This window comes from Elephas maximus, chromosome 19 (genome assembly GCF_024166365.1).
Source record: "Elephas maximus indicus isolate mEleMax1 chromosome 19, mEleMax1 primary haplotype, whole genome shotgun sequence".
NCBI classification, from domain to species: Eukaryota; Metazoa; Chordata; class Mammalia; order Proboscidea; family Elephantidae; genus Elephas; species Elephas maximus.
The window spans coordinates 55,509,365-55,524,206 of NC_064837.1; the positions used below are offsets into that span (position 1 = coordinate 55,509,365).

The 14,842-nt window shown below is 48.3% G+C and overlaps 1 protein-coding gene across 4 annotated transcripts in view; it reads right to left on the minus strand.

The window, feature by feature from the left end:
• Positions 1-2,342: 2,342 nt before the first annotated feature.
• Positions 2,343-14,842, minus strand: part of PECAM1 (platelet and endothelial cell adhesion molecule 1) — a 137,732-nt gene continuing 125,232 nt past the window's right edge. For 3 of the 4 annotated variants that reach the window (XM_049860184.1, XM_049860185.1, XM_049860187.1), the window contains 2 exons: positions 7,939-7,961; positions 2,343-3,052 (listed from right to left, as the gene is read on the minus strand). In XM_049860184.1, coding sequence (XP_049716141.1) covers positions 3,023-3,052; positions 7,939-7,961 — 53 coding nt within the window. In that variant the 3' untranslated portion in view covers positions 2,343-3,022. The remainder of the gene's footprint in view (positions 3,053-7,938; positions 7,962-14,842) is intronic. The other variant, XM_049860186.1, reaches the window with a different exon arrangement.

Genomic DNA, 14,842 nt, shown 5'->3' on the forward strand with positions numbered 1-14,842 from the left:
CTACTAGACTGTATTCTCCAGGAAGGCAGGAGCTACGGGCTTCTTACAATCTCTCCATCTTCAGCATTCAGCACACTGCCTGGCACGCAGAGAACCATACCTTTGAGCTCTCTAAATAAGTGGATAACTGAATGCTTTAAGGCAGGGTTTCTCATCTTTGGCACTGTTGACTTTTGGGGCTGGAAAATTCTTTGTTGTGGGAGACTATGTGCATTGCGGCAATTTTAGGAGCATCCCTGGCTTCTACCCACTAGATGCCAGTAGCGCTGCACCTCCAAGTCGTAACAACCAAAATGTCTCTAGACATTTGCCCAATGTCCCCTGGGGGTCGGGGGAGAATCACCAGGTCGAGAACCACTGCTTTAATGACTGAGTGCTGGCCGGGAAGTCACTTCACCCATTGTGAGTCCACATCAGGGAGTGAGATTCAGGTAGTCAGTCAGTTAACGCTGATGGAGCGCTCAGCATAAGCTCTTGAAAAGGATGGCTGATCTATTGTGACTCTTCAGAAGAAGGGGAAAAAATTCTACATGCTGGTCAAGGGGCATCTTAAGTAAGGCCTTTAATGACCTGTTACAGTGTGAGGACACAAGATGGAGCTCTAACTATCAAGTTACTGCCCAGAAAACTCTCCCGGAAAAGGCAGAGTGGATTCCCTGGTTTTTGTGCTGAGCGCAGGCTTGGATACTCTCGGGACAGCTGAGGCCAGGGTCTTGGGTTTAGAGAGATTTCAGCCATTGAATCTACCAAGGAAGATCTGTGTGTGGTTTCCTCCTCAGAAACGTAGGCAGTCGGAAAAATAATTAAAAACTCACAAATGCTTGATAAATAGGGCCTTGTAGTAGGAACAGGGCCTTCCCAGCTTCCGCAACAATGGATCCTCTGGGGTGGTGGCAAGAGGCTGAGGAGTTGACACTGGGTTCTTCCCAAATCATCAACACACCAAGTATTAGACTTGAAGGTAATTAGAGGAAGGGACAAATCACCCAATAAACAAGGTACGCATGGGTTAATTGTGCTCACTTATTAATCCGTAGTACACACTTTGCGTGGTGAAACCCATGTGAGATTGTGCATCCCAGATTAGTAGGTAAGCACAGGTAAGCCTGTGCATACCTTGCTTACTGTAGGCCTGTGCATACTTACCTACTGGTTAATGTAGAGATTATCTTATCCTTTGGCTCCAACCTGGGTCCAGGGTTCTAAAGACTCGGAAACTGGTAATTTCGTGACACAATTGTGTGTGTGTATGTGCGGGGTGAATCTATAACTTTGACTTCATTTTCAAAGGGCTCTTAGAATGTTCAATCTCCTCGTTTTAGAGATGAGGAAATTGAAACTCGGCGATTAAGAGGCTCAAGTTTCCACAGCTGGAATCTGGCAGGGCCAGGACAAACCCTCAGATTTCCTTCTGGCCTTCAGGCCTTCAGGCCAGGTGCGGTTGTGGTCTGACGGAGGACTGGGGGTTTGGGGAGAGAGGTTCTAGGCCTCTGGTGGAGGTAGAAGGGTGGGTCCCAAGGCCTAGGGGGCCAGGAGAGTGCTTTACCAGTAAGGTTGCCAGGTAAAATACAGGACTCCCAGTTAAATTTGAATTTCAGATATTCAATGAATAATTTTTTAGTATAAGTATGTCCCAAATATTATATGGGACACACTTATACTAAAAAAATAATTTGTCGCATATCTGAGATTCATATTTAACTAGACAACTGCTGTCCTGTTTTCTTTCTTTTAGTTTTTGTTAAATCTGACAACCCTATCTGCCAGGGACAGTGTAGCTGGGACACAAACACTGAAGCACCGGTCAACAATGGATTTTAAAAACTCCGTGTTTGAGGCTCCAGCTACCTCTACGCCCTGGACTGTGCTAATGAGATCTGCTTGGTTCTCTCTGTGACTGTGAAAGGCCTGAAATCCTCAGGCACTATGGAGATTCTATTTGCACATGGCCTCTCAGAAGATGACGTTTCACAGATCTGGGAAGAGTAAAGATCAAATTTATTTAGTATAACGCCCGCTCTCAGGGTCTCTGCAGCTGCGCCACCAAGGCAGACAGAGGAAGTGGTTTTGGTTAGGGGTGTTCACTAGTGAAATTCCACAGCGGAGTGGCCGCAGCCCCCCTCCACCCCCTCACACCATCACCTGCCCCGTAGGAAACATCTTTTAAGACTTTAGGAGACCATTTCCTTAGCAAGGAATAAATAAAAAAAATTAGTAGGAAAAATACACACTTGAATTTTCTATTAAAAATAGTATTTGCTGTAGGCACCCATCTTTCAGCCATCAGCAAGGTAGAGGAAAAGAAAGAAAAGGGTATAGAAAAGCAGCTTAAAACATCTGGGCTTGGTCCAACTTCATTTTTAATTTTGTGCACTGCCTGGAATGAATCTTGTCTTCAAGTTGGCGTTAATGTCGTCGTTCTCAAGCAGTTTGCTCTCCGGTTGGTGGTGGGCAAGGTCGTAGCTTCAGATACAGAGTGAAGCTGTCTGGTCCACACCATGCACTTCCAAAGGGCAAAGAGGCCCAGAACCACAGCCCCTCTGATGACCCAAATTAAAAAGGACCAAAAGAAAAAAGAAAGACTAGCCCCTAAGCCAGGCCATGTTCTAGAAGTGTTTGACTGTGAAACAAAAACAGGTTTCTGTGTATGAGGGTACTTAGGGAATTTCTTTATCTCTGTACAAGACAAAATATTCAAGTTTCAAAGTATCCCAATGGCCTGTTTACCCTGAACCTCCTCCTGCCGTTTCCACTGCCCAGCTTCAGGAGTCGGGGAGTGAGCCTCCGCTCGGTGGCAGGTGGCCCTTGTGGGGGATTAAACAGCCCCTGGTATCTCTCTTCATACCCAACATAAATGCAGTAGGCTGGATTTAAGGATGAGCGGCTGGGCCCGAGGAATTGCTTTGTTCGGTGGGAGCAGGGAAGGTTCATAGACAAGTGCACAGAGCCCTTGGAATACGTGAGTCATCTGCTCTTCTCGGAATGTGGACGTCCTCTCAGGGTTAACATCTGCCCTTCTGTCCTAAGTACCATCAAGGGAGCCTTCCGTTCTCTGCAGCAACAAGAGATGAGACAAGTTATGGTCACACCCTTCAGGAGTGAAGACTGCCCTGGTGGGAAGATGTGCAAAACTGTAGACAGCATATCTCAAAGGAACTCCAAAGCAGTGCTGCCCTCTGCTGGGCCGCCCACCCTCCAGCATGGCAGCTTCCCCGACTCATTAAACGGTTCTAAGGTCCCCGTGAGTGGGAATCAACTCAACAGCAACCAACAACAGCTATGAGGCTGTGGTGGCTCAGTGGTAGAATCCTCACCTTCCATGCGAGGGACCTGGGTTTGATTCCAGTGCACCTCAGTGCAACCACTACCCATCTGTAAGTGGAGGCTTATCTGTTGCTATGACGCTGAACAGGTTCTGATGGGACTTCCAGACTAAGATGGAGTAGGGAAAAAAGGCCTGGAGATCTACTTCCAAAAATCAGTCAGTGAAAACCCTATGAATCACAATGGTCCAATCCCCAGCCCATCACGGGGATGGCACAGGACCAGGCAGCGTTTCGTTCTGTCATGCCTGCGGTTGCCACGAGTCAGGGGCTGACTCAGTGACAGTTAACAGCAAGGTCCTTCTGTTTAAAATGACATGATTCCATATACAACCTTACCTTGTAAGGTTCTCTAACTGCTTCGTATGGTGTTTGTTGTCACCCCCTCCCCCCACCCATCAATGACTAGGCTCCCACTCTGACCCAGGCATTGTGCTCTATGCTAAGGATAAAAAAACCCAACCCCCGAGAATGTTAAATTCGCCAGTTGATAAACAACTCTAGCATGAAGCAGAAGGTAGAAGAGGCCCTAAAAAATCACAGAAGGGGTTTAGAGATGGTGAGGGGACTTTGGGCTGGGCAGCAAGGGAGTCACAGAAAGCTTTAAGGGAAGAGACTCTGGATCCAGGCCCCAAAAGTCGGGTGGATTTTGACAAATAAGCTAAGAAGAGTACAGAAAGGATCAAGGAGGCAGAAGAGTGGAGCATGCTGGGCAATACTGGAAAGGTTACTTATGGAGTAGAGGGGTGCCTTGGGCAACAGGGAGCCCTGAAGAGCAGGCAGCGTCTAAGTTCACTTCCCTGGACCCTCCTTGAGCACAGGGACCCTGCTGCTTGTGGAGCGCAAGGAGACAGGAGTAGAGAAGATGAAGGAGTCAGCCAGGGTCTTGGGAACCCCATGGCCAGGCTGATCGGCTTCCTGAGGGAGGGGTTGGGTCTGAGGAGCCTCACGGAACAGGATGCAGAGTAGAGAGGCCCCGGCTGGCTCCTCTGCCAGGAGAGACCCAGCAACAGGGCCAAGAAAGCTGTGCTGGTCCCAGGGCTGGAGACCTGCCAGCCCTAGCAGTGAAGCTCGCCCCTTCACTTCCTCTGCTCCACCAGGAGGAGGGAGACGTGACTCCGGGTGTCCAGCCTTTCTCCAGGCCCCAGACCAAATCCCTCCTTAGACGGCTCTGCTTACTCTCTCTGAGGGAAGCCAGTGCTGGGGCACTGCTGCAGGACCAGCCCCACAGGCTGGAAGGGCTGGGCTGCAGTCTACAGGGCTCTGGGGATTTGCTAGTAAAGGTTAACACGCTCACATCTGCGGCCTGGGCTTGCTGTGCTTAAGTCATAGGCCAGGCATCAGCCACCCAGCTCCAGCCATGAAATCGCCCTGCTACTGCCCATAACCTGGTTTGGACATCCTAAAAGGCCATTTTGCTTCCAACACCATGGAGATTTCCACTTACTGCTTCCAAAAACTGCCCCTTATTGAGCACTTCTAATGAGCCAGGCCTGCGCGAGGCCCTCATTTAACCCTTGCAACAACCAGGTGAGGGAGTTTTATTACCCCAGTTTACAGATGAGAAAACTGAAGCCCCGAGAGGTTAAGAAATCTGCCCAAGGTGACACGTCTAGTGAATGGCTAGCAAGGGACAAGTCAGGTTTTTGGATGGATCCTGTGCTTTGGGGAAGCAACTGCTACCTTCCACATGTGTGGCAGGGGCATTTCACAGGCCTTCAGTGACAAAGTGTTTGATGAAACGGTTTTAAAATAGATATGAACAAGCCTTTACATGGTGGTTCCTTGGTGGTACAAATGGTCAATGCCCTCTGCTTCTAACTGAAAGATTGGGGGTCCAAGTTTACCCAGAGGGACCTCAAAAGAAAGGCCTGGTGACCTACTTCCCCCAACCAGCCACTGAAAACGCTATGGCGCACAGGTCTACTCTGGTACATGTGGGGTTGCCGTGATTCTGAATCGACTTGATGGCAACTGGTCTCTTGGTTTTGCAGTTTGCAAGGTACTTCACACATATGTTTCTTATCAAACCCCTAAGACACCCCAATAGGTAGCTATTACTATTGTTGCTATTATCATTGTCTCCATTTTACGGATGAGGAAGCTTAGGCTTGAGAAAGATAAGAGGACCCAAAAGGTGGCTGGAGAGCTGGAACTCACACCCAAGTCCCCTGACCCGAAGTCCTAGGCTACCTCCACTGCAGCCAACTGTCTGCTGCTGGCCAAGAGGGAGGGAGGTGAGCTGTAACTAGGAATGGCCTTTTTCAGTAAGAAGGCAGGGTTCGCTCCATCCCGAGACCAACACAGGCCCAGGTTCACCCCTTTAAGTACGGTGTGATCTCTTTCACATTATCTGTCTGCGTCGGCCGCAAACACAATTTATAAACAAGGCAAAAAACGGCAGAGGAAAAATGAAGTCAGAATGTACCATTGAAGCGAGTCAAACAATACCAAATTAGTATTTGGCTAAGTGGCTATCTCATTGTTAAGATATTTCCTTCAATACGTTTTCAGAAACAACGGCCATTAAACAACTGGGAATGATTGCCAGGTTTGATTTCAGGAAGGAAACCTCCTCCCATTTCCCTGCTGGGCAATTCGATTAATTTTCTCCTGACCCTCACCAGCTGATGACGAGGGAAATGATTCCTGCTTCTTCTATAAACAAAATCCATTCGCATAAAGATTCAAACCTCAACGGCTGGGAAGCCCTATGCTCCCCCAAACGACTTGATTATTTGGGGGGACAGGACCAGCTATAGCCATGCTCTTGGGAGTGTCCTGGGAGCAGATGCTCGAGGGCCTTCTGGGCTCTCAGGTCTGCTCCTGGGAAAAGGGAAAGTTCTGTCTGGCCTGGAGCTCAGAGCCTTGGTCCAGAGAGGCCCTTTGGATGAAGGACAAAGTAAATAAGTTGGTCCCACACAGTGTTTATTGCCAGCAGCAGCAGATCTGCCTTGGGTGGACATGGTCATGCTGTTGAAGTCAGAGAACAAATTTCTCTTAGTCCCACCCTGTCCATAGAGCAAAATTCCCGCTTTCCATGACTGCTGGGGACCTGACACCACTTCTTGTGGGGCGTCTTGTGTTATGGGCAGAACACTGGACAGATGTCTGGAGACCCCTGTTCTAGTGGTGGCTCTTCTACTAACTAGCCGGGTGACCCTGGGTAAGTTGTTTTAACAGTACAGGCCTCGGTTTCCCCATCTATAAATTAGGATCCCTGTCCTGGTGTCAGTCTCTGATTTCAGGCATCTGGGTCTAGGCTAGAAACAGGCATTCATTTCATTCCTCTCTTCCTTAAATTGGTAGCTTTCATCCACAAAAAGAATATCAGCGGCTTCCTCTCTGTCAAAGGCATAATGAGTTCTGCTTTACAAGAATTCAGACTTGGGCAAAACAAAGGAAGCCAAGTGCCTGCTGGAAGGGCTATGAGAAATGTTGTAGAAAATTTCTCCCAGACCCCAGAGAAGTAGTTTATGAGGCAAATTCCTCATTTCTTCTGAGAACAGTGGCTCGGTTAACTCCTGCATTGCTGGGTAGCTCACAAAAAAGTTGGGAGTGAGAAGACAGGGGAAGAGGGGGGTCTTTGCAAAATTCCAATTTGGAGCCAGGGGTGTAAACTTGGGCCTCTGTGTCTCTGTAAAACCCTCTCGCCCTCCAAGCAGCAGTTTCCTAAATCCTCTACATTCTGCAGGATTAAGCCTCTGAATGTAGCATTCGAGGTCCTTGGGGTTCAAGCCCTTGCTGACTTTTCCCCTATCACTTCTTACCTGGACCCTTTTCCTCTCCTGCTCCAAGCTGCCTACAACCATGGTCATCCCTCCAGGCCTTTGCTCCTGCTGCTCTTCCTGCTAGGATGCTGCTGTAATTGATTCGGTCTCCATGGCTTATTCAAATGACTGGTCCAGGTGGGAGGAAGCACCCCTCTTTTGTGTTCCCCTATGTTCATATCACTGGCATAGATGCTTTCACCTCCTTTATAGTTAGTGACAACGTCTGATTCCCTTATTAGACTCGGAACTCCTGGGGCCAAAACACTTGCAACGAGCCAGGCCTATGCTAGGCCCTCATCGGATCCTTGTAACAACCAGGTGAGGGAGTTCTATTATCCCCAGTTTACAGAAGAGAAAACTGAGGCCTCCTCCAACATAGCAACTGGTATGTGGTGGGGGCTCCCCATAGGATTGCTGAGTTGAAAAGAGCTGTTGGATGGTCCGTTCAGTCAAGCAGACCCCACCCCCTGCCTCACTTCCAAAGCCTAGACCCTGTGCTGGGAAGAAAGTTATGCTTTGCTCATTCGAAGCTAAGTGCCCTAGATTCCCAGTCCTATGGGGGTATTTCCAGGGTCTCCCTTCATATGTGGGCTGAAACGTCCTGATGGGAACGGTGGTAGAGAAGATCTGAAATCAGAAATGGCCTAGAAAACCTGACCAGCCTGATACCCAAAGGCCCACCTGCCCAGGCTGCTCAGAGGAGCCCAGGGCTCCTGGTCTAGAGCAGAGGTCAGGACAGGGAGAAAACTGATTGATGGGAATGCAGAACCTGGGTAAGCCTGGAAATATTTCACTGTTCAATGGACTATTTTTAAAATAATGTATATGAAATGAGTACTCACAGAGTATCTGTTTTCCATGAAATCTGTAAAACAAAGGATAACATGGAGGTGAACAAAGCACAGAACGCAGGTTAGCCTTCCTCATCAGCATCTCTGGGACGGAAGAGGGTTCAGGAAAGGGGGAGACGCAGAAGAGACACCAGGAGCCTCCAGTTCTCGCAGTGCTCAGGGTTAGGCTTCCTTTGCCCAGGCTGGCTCCCCCAGAATCTGTGGTTCCGCTTGACAAGCATATAAAGTCTCCAGCACCTCATTAGACATTTTAAATAGTTTTCAAAAAAGTGGTAGTGCTTTTTTTTTTTTTTTTTAAGAAAAAATTGAAAACTACAGAAAGTAGAAAGAAGGAGATAAAAACCATTTCTGGTTCCACTTTCCAAATGCTATTGACTTTTTGATATATTTTCTCCTGGTCATTTTCTCTTATGCTTAGGTTTTACATTTTTTAAACAGTCACAATTCTACTGTATGTGATATTTTCTATTCTGTCGTTTTTACGTAACATGATTCTATAAATATTTCCTGCCATCTTCTTACATGTCACTGTTAGTGGCTCCATGATAATCATTGAGGATGTGTCCCCATTTACTTAACCCATTCCTTACTTTAAAAATAGAGGTCCTTTGCCCCAAGAGAATCTCTAAACCTTAAACCAAAAATATCCTCTGAAGTATTCTTAAAAATAAAATAATAGTTTACCTTAACTAGTAAAAAAGTCTGCCTCGGGCACTATACTCTTTTAAGATCTATCAATATGGGATCACATTGACAACAGCAACTTAAAAGATTCAATAGGAACCTTAGGGGATGGTGAGATGATGTTAATGGAGGAGTAACAACTCAGGAAAGGAGGGTGAGAACGGTTGCACAATTCGAAGAATGTAATCCATGTCACTGAATTGTACATGTAGAAACTGTTGAATTGGTGTATGTTTTGCTGTGCATATTCTCAACAATAGCAACAAAATAAGTAAAATTAAAAAATATATATAGGTTCTTTCCGAGGTTTTGCTATTTTAAGTAATGCTGCAGTGCACACTCTGGGAAAGCTGTTTCCCTATTGCAAACTATTTTGTCTATCCATTCCCAGGAGTGGGGTCACCAGAGCAGAAGCTACAAACATTGCTGGTGCTCTGGGCACGCGTGGCCATGTGCTTTCTGGCCGCCGTGTTCCTTCCCATTGGGAGTCTCATCTGGACTGTCCAGGAGCCCACACCACCTTGCCAGTGTGCATGTGGGGGGACTGGCTGGCCCTGCCAGGCTGCAATCGTGACAATGGCCCTGGCCAATGTCATGGAGTTGAGAGTGGTGGTGAGAAAGGTGGATGAGAGCAGGAGGAACTGCCTTGAAGGTGAGCGGTACCTGCCTGCATTAGCAAGAAGTGGTTTTCACTACAGGAAGCAAGAGAGGGGTACAGTTTGCCCCTTTGGATAAGAGGCCTCCAGCCCCCGACCAGTGCCAGTTTCTGAATGATCAATGGCTGAAATAGAGAGGCTGATTCCCCAAATGGCCCACCTATGGACACAGGCTTGAAGCTAGAGAAGCTATGGAGACCTCATCTGCACCCAGGAGGGCCCTGAGGAGGTGAAGCTGGTATTGGCTGGGGGTGGTCGCTGCTTTTGAAGGTGGCGGAGGTAATGATGGGAGGGCCATGGCCCCTCCCTAAGTCCTCTGTCTTACACGAAGGAGGCTCTCCAAGGAGCCTTGATTTATACCAGCCCCTCAGCCCCTCCAAACTCAAACCCAGTCCCATCTGGATCTTGGTCAGCCTCAGGCCCATCGTCACAGCAGGAGGCAGGAGTCACAACCCTTCTGTTTCTCTAATTTTAAAATATCCTGTTTCAGAAGTTCACCTCCCCCTCAGACCCTATCTTATCACAACTCCATTGTGCCTCCTCTCCAGAGGGAACAGGGCCAGAAGTTCCTAAGGGGCCTCTCTTCTGTCTCGGCTAGCTCAGAGGCGGGCGTCAAAGGCCAAATGGATGAATCAGCCGGCCGCTGAGACGAGCCATTGTGTAAACTTCCACACATTGAGCAAGGCCCCCCCACCCCACCCCCACATCCAAACCTGACCTGGGAGGGCCCAGAGGACCCCAGGCTCCCCACTCTTCCAGAGCACCAGAAGCTCTGAAACCAGACACAAGAGGAAAGATGTCCAGGCTGTGCTTCCTAAAGTAATCTGAGTATGAAATACTAAGAATTCAAATATGCTGATAAATCTGACAGACACCAAGTCTATGCACACTCGGATTAAAGGAAGCAACAAAAAATGAGTTTGCAGTTTTTGTTCATTTTTGATAACAGAGCAACCACCATAAAGATAGAATCTGGTGGGATGCATCCATTTATTTCATGGGGTGTTTTTTATGATCTTTGTTCTGAAGTGGGAAACGCCACCCTGAGGGGCAGGGTTGGCAGTGCCCACTGGCCAGCTTGCTCTGGGCCTTGCAGAATGGGTGGGGAGTGACCCTTTAGTGCTGCTTCTTCTTCTCTCCCCCCGCCCCAACAGGACTTGGCACAGAGGTCTTTTGGTTCTTTCTTGATGGCACAGAGGTCTTTGGTTCTTTCTTGATGACCATTTCCTGTCATTGCTGCCCTCAGCCCAGCCACTCTTGGTTTACTGGGTGGCAGGGAGGGGGACTGTGGACAGAGAGCTTCTGCTCTTTTAAGAAACATCCTGGAAGTCTGCATTCCAGGCAAAGAGAAAGCAGAGGGTGGAAAGCAAGGAGAGAGGGACCAGGCAAGGGAAAAGACATTCAGACTGGGGAGGTGGGCCATGTCTAACTCATAGCCACAGGCTAGTGCCTCCTCCCAGGGCCTCCTGGGAGTTATCAGGTGGGATATGCCCACGACATCTCCCAAGGTGGCCACAGGCAAAGTGAGAGCTGGCATCCTGAGAGGGAAACTGGTAAGTCTGTTGGAAGAATCACAGGAGATGAATTCCTCTAAGCTAGGGTTTCTCAACCTTGGCACTATTGACATTTTGAATTCTCTCCTGCAATGCAGGAGACCAGGCTTTGACTCTGGGCCAATGCACCTCATGTGTAGCCACCACCCATCTGTCAGCAGAGGCTCGTGTGTTGCCTTCTACCTGCCTCCACCCCCAAGCCTCTGGCAACCACTAATCTCCTTTCAGTCTCTATGGATTTGCCTATTGTGGACATTGTATATAAATGGAGTCACCAATATGCGGTCTTTTGTGTCTGGTTTCTTTCACTTAGCATCTCATTTTTAAGGCTCATCTATGTTGTAGCATCTCTGTTGTTATAAGAGATATAAAAACAAGTTAATCTTCCCATTGCTAGTTCATCACATCATAAGTCATTCGCTACTAGGGCTACTATTGCTGCCTGGGGTTTGCAAATTCTTAAGCAAATCATTTAAAAGGAAATAATTTTTAAAATCCTCAAATGCTAAACTTGCAAATCTGAAGTACTATAAGGAAATTATCAGCATTTTCTCCAACATCTTTAGAAAGCAGACAGCAATGGAAACGCAAAAGCTCTTTCTCAGCCTCTTCTAGCTTCCCCAGTGCTGATTTTCCCTTCTCCTTAGGCCTATCTCAATTCAGTGTGTTTCTCATACAATTTCTCTGGCTCTGAGAACCGCTTTCCTTTCCTCCCCACAGGCAGGGCACGTGTTGTAGCAAGGAACCATCTAGCAGCTGGAAAGGGAAAAAGCAGAAAGATCTAGATGTTTCTTCACTCTAGGCTAATAGCGAATTGCAGGGACAAGAAGATGTTAGCTCAGCTGTATGTCAACAAAATAATAGGCTCTAAGCAGAACAGCAGAGTTGCATAACCTTGGCCATGATCCAGAGGGAATCACTGAATGCTGGAGTGAGAAGCGATGCCCCCTTTCTCCCCATTTTACAGATGAAAAATCTGACGTCCGACAGGGGAGTAACTACCCCAAAGCCCCCCAGATCCTTAGCAGCACACCTCAGCCCATTACTACTCCATGTCAATACCATCAGGAGAGATTGAGAAGGAGCTGGCCCCACAGAACTGTCTCTTGCTGGAAACAGGGCCAGAGAGTGAAGAGTTCCCTGTGAACCGTTTTTCTGGAGTCTAAGCTGGCTCCTCAATGCAATTCCAGGTTTCGAGTAGTCCTAGAGCCCCCCTGGCAATTAATGAGTTGTGATGAGTTCGGCTCCACCTGCCCACCACTCACCTGAGGGCCACCACACACTCCTGAGGGACATTGACGTTGTTCACTCTGTACTAATTTTGCCCAGATCACAGACATTTTATTGAGAATTGATGTGAAAACTGATGCCCAAGGGAGACGTGAGGGTTGGGGACCAAGGCACACGTAAATCACTAAGGGCACAGCTGAGACCGGTTGGAATCGACTCTACGGCACTAGGTTTTAGGTTTCTTCCCCTTAGGATGCTTTCCAGTAGGTTCCCGATACAGAAAGCCAAAAACTAGTTGCCCTCAAGTTGATTCCACCTCATGGTGACCCCATGTGCTGCAGAGTAGAACTGTGCTCCATAGGGTTTCCAAGGCAGCAACCTTTCAGAAGCAGATTGCCAGGTCTTTCTTTTGAGGGCCTCTGGGTGGGTTCAAACTGTCAACCTTTCAGTTATTAGTCAAGGGCTTAACCATTTGTGCCACTCAGGGACTCCTTCCTGGTACAGAGAACAATTCAATTCAGGCCTTGGGTCGACATGAATGCCGCAAAAACACATAAGTTGGCCCCTGAGCTAGATCCATGACTTGATTCAGATTGGAAGGGACATCTCAGTCAGGCTTAGGAACAAAAAGACCTGCGGGGTCTTGGAGTCAAGAGGGAAGTAGAGTGCGTAACCCAAAAACCAAACCCAGTGCCGGCGAGTCGATTCCGACTCATAGCGACCCTATAGGACAGAGTAGAACTGCCCCACAGAGTTTCTGAGGAACGCCTGGCGGATTCGAACTGCCGACTCTTTGGTTAGCAGCCGTAGCACTTAACCACTATGCTACCAGGGTTTCCGAGTGTGTAAAGGATTCGGATTGTTTGAAAGGGACCAGGGGGCAGACTCTTGGAAGTGCCTGATCCCTCTCCAACATGATCAGGGCGATGGGTCTGGAGTGACCAAGGCACAGACAACTGACTTTCACTTTTAAATGCAGTGACATTGAGACTCTCCCCATGTTACGGCTGGAAGGGAACTTCAGGTCATTTGGCCCAGCCACTTCATTTAACAGATAAAAAAATTGAGCTTAGAGCCTAAAGCCAAGATTGCAAAGACCCGGAAGACAGGCGCCTCCTGCCGCCTGTGAGCTCCCAACAATCTCTCTAGGGCCCAGGTCCTACCAGAGCTCCGTCTGCATGGCCTGCCCTGGGGCTGCTCCTTGTAGGCAAGCCTGCCCGATGCCCTTTTGCTTATGTAGCGGGGTGGCTTTCCTTTGTATCATACACTCAAGGAAGAAAACAGGGTTTAAGAGCCAGAACTACACCCTGTGAGGCCATTTCCCAAAATAGTCAGCCCTGAAGTGCTGCCAGTTGGAAAATGGTGGGGAACTGAGAAATTAAGGTGAGGAGAAGGAAAGGTCAGATAAGACCCCGCTCCACACCCAGCCTGCTCAGTTATCTGTCCTCCCGAACACACACACATACACACACGCGCACGAACACATATGCACACACACATGCACACACAACATGTCTCGGTGATCCCCGCCGCCCAACCCTGAGAGATCTGTCCAGGATTTCTGAGGAGTAAGAAAGACCTAGTCCTTCAAACAAGAAGCAGAGCAGAACCTAGGTGGTACAACCAGAAGGAAACTCTGATAGCATCTGGAGCAGTGGTCCTCACGTGTGGTCCCAGACCAGCAGCATCAGCATCACGCGGAAACTTATTAGAAATGCATGCTCAGCCCCACCTCAGACCTACAGAATCAGAATTGGAGGGCACAGGGGCAGCAATCTGGGTTTGAACAAGCCTGAGAACCATCGATCTGCATTCTAGTCCAACTCCCCCATGTCACAGCGAAGGAAACTAAGGCCCCAGAGGTCCCATAACTTGCCCAGGGTCACAGACCAGACCACGCTGTCACACTTAACTCCCAAAGTAGACAGAGTTGAATTCTCTGATGAAGCTGATAATAACATGGAAACCAAGCCAAGAAAGATGGAACACATGGATGCATACAGTCAACTTTTAGGGGAAAAATGAGAGCCCACTGTCTTGGCAACACAAAGAGAGGCAGCGTGAGGACTCGCGAAGAAGACTTGTGACGAGCACCTGCTGGGAAGCCAGAGTCCCTGGGTTCAAATCCCTGCTCTGCTACTTAAAGTGGCCTTGAAACACAGACAAGTGACTTAAACTCTGTACTCCATTTCCCCATCTGTACAGTAGAAATGAGTCGGAATCAACTTGACGGCACTGGGTTTGTTTTTTTTGGTTTTTAGAGCAGAAATAATGATAGAGCCCCCATCAGAGGGTTCTTTGGAGATTAAATGAGCTAATGCAAAGCACTGGAAGCAGCGCTTCATACACACGGAGTGCTCAATAATGCTGGCGGTTATGACAGGGGAGGAATGGACTCCCCAAACCTAAAGAGGATTAGCAAGTAGGGATGAACAAAAGCAACATGTCACAGAAGAGATTTGCAGTCTACAGAGGCGGAGTCGAACGCAGAGCAAGAATTTGGGAACTCCAAATGCCAGCTGAGGTGACAATGCTTAAGAAATGTTGGTAATCCTTAAGCTGGTGGGAGCTTGAACACAGGAGTGTGAAGGATGAGGGTGTGACAAGCTGGAGGGGGGCGGATTATGGGGGCAGAAGAATATCGCTTCTTTGAGAATCACCTGGCTTGCGTTGGGCTAGAGAACATCTCTGCTTTTGAGGGAGAAGACAGGAGAGGTTGGAAGCCAGTTCCAAAGAAGATGGTTTTATCTAAGAAAGTCCCAGGAAATTAAG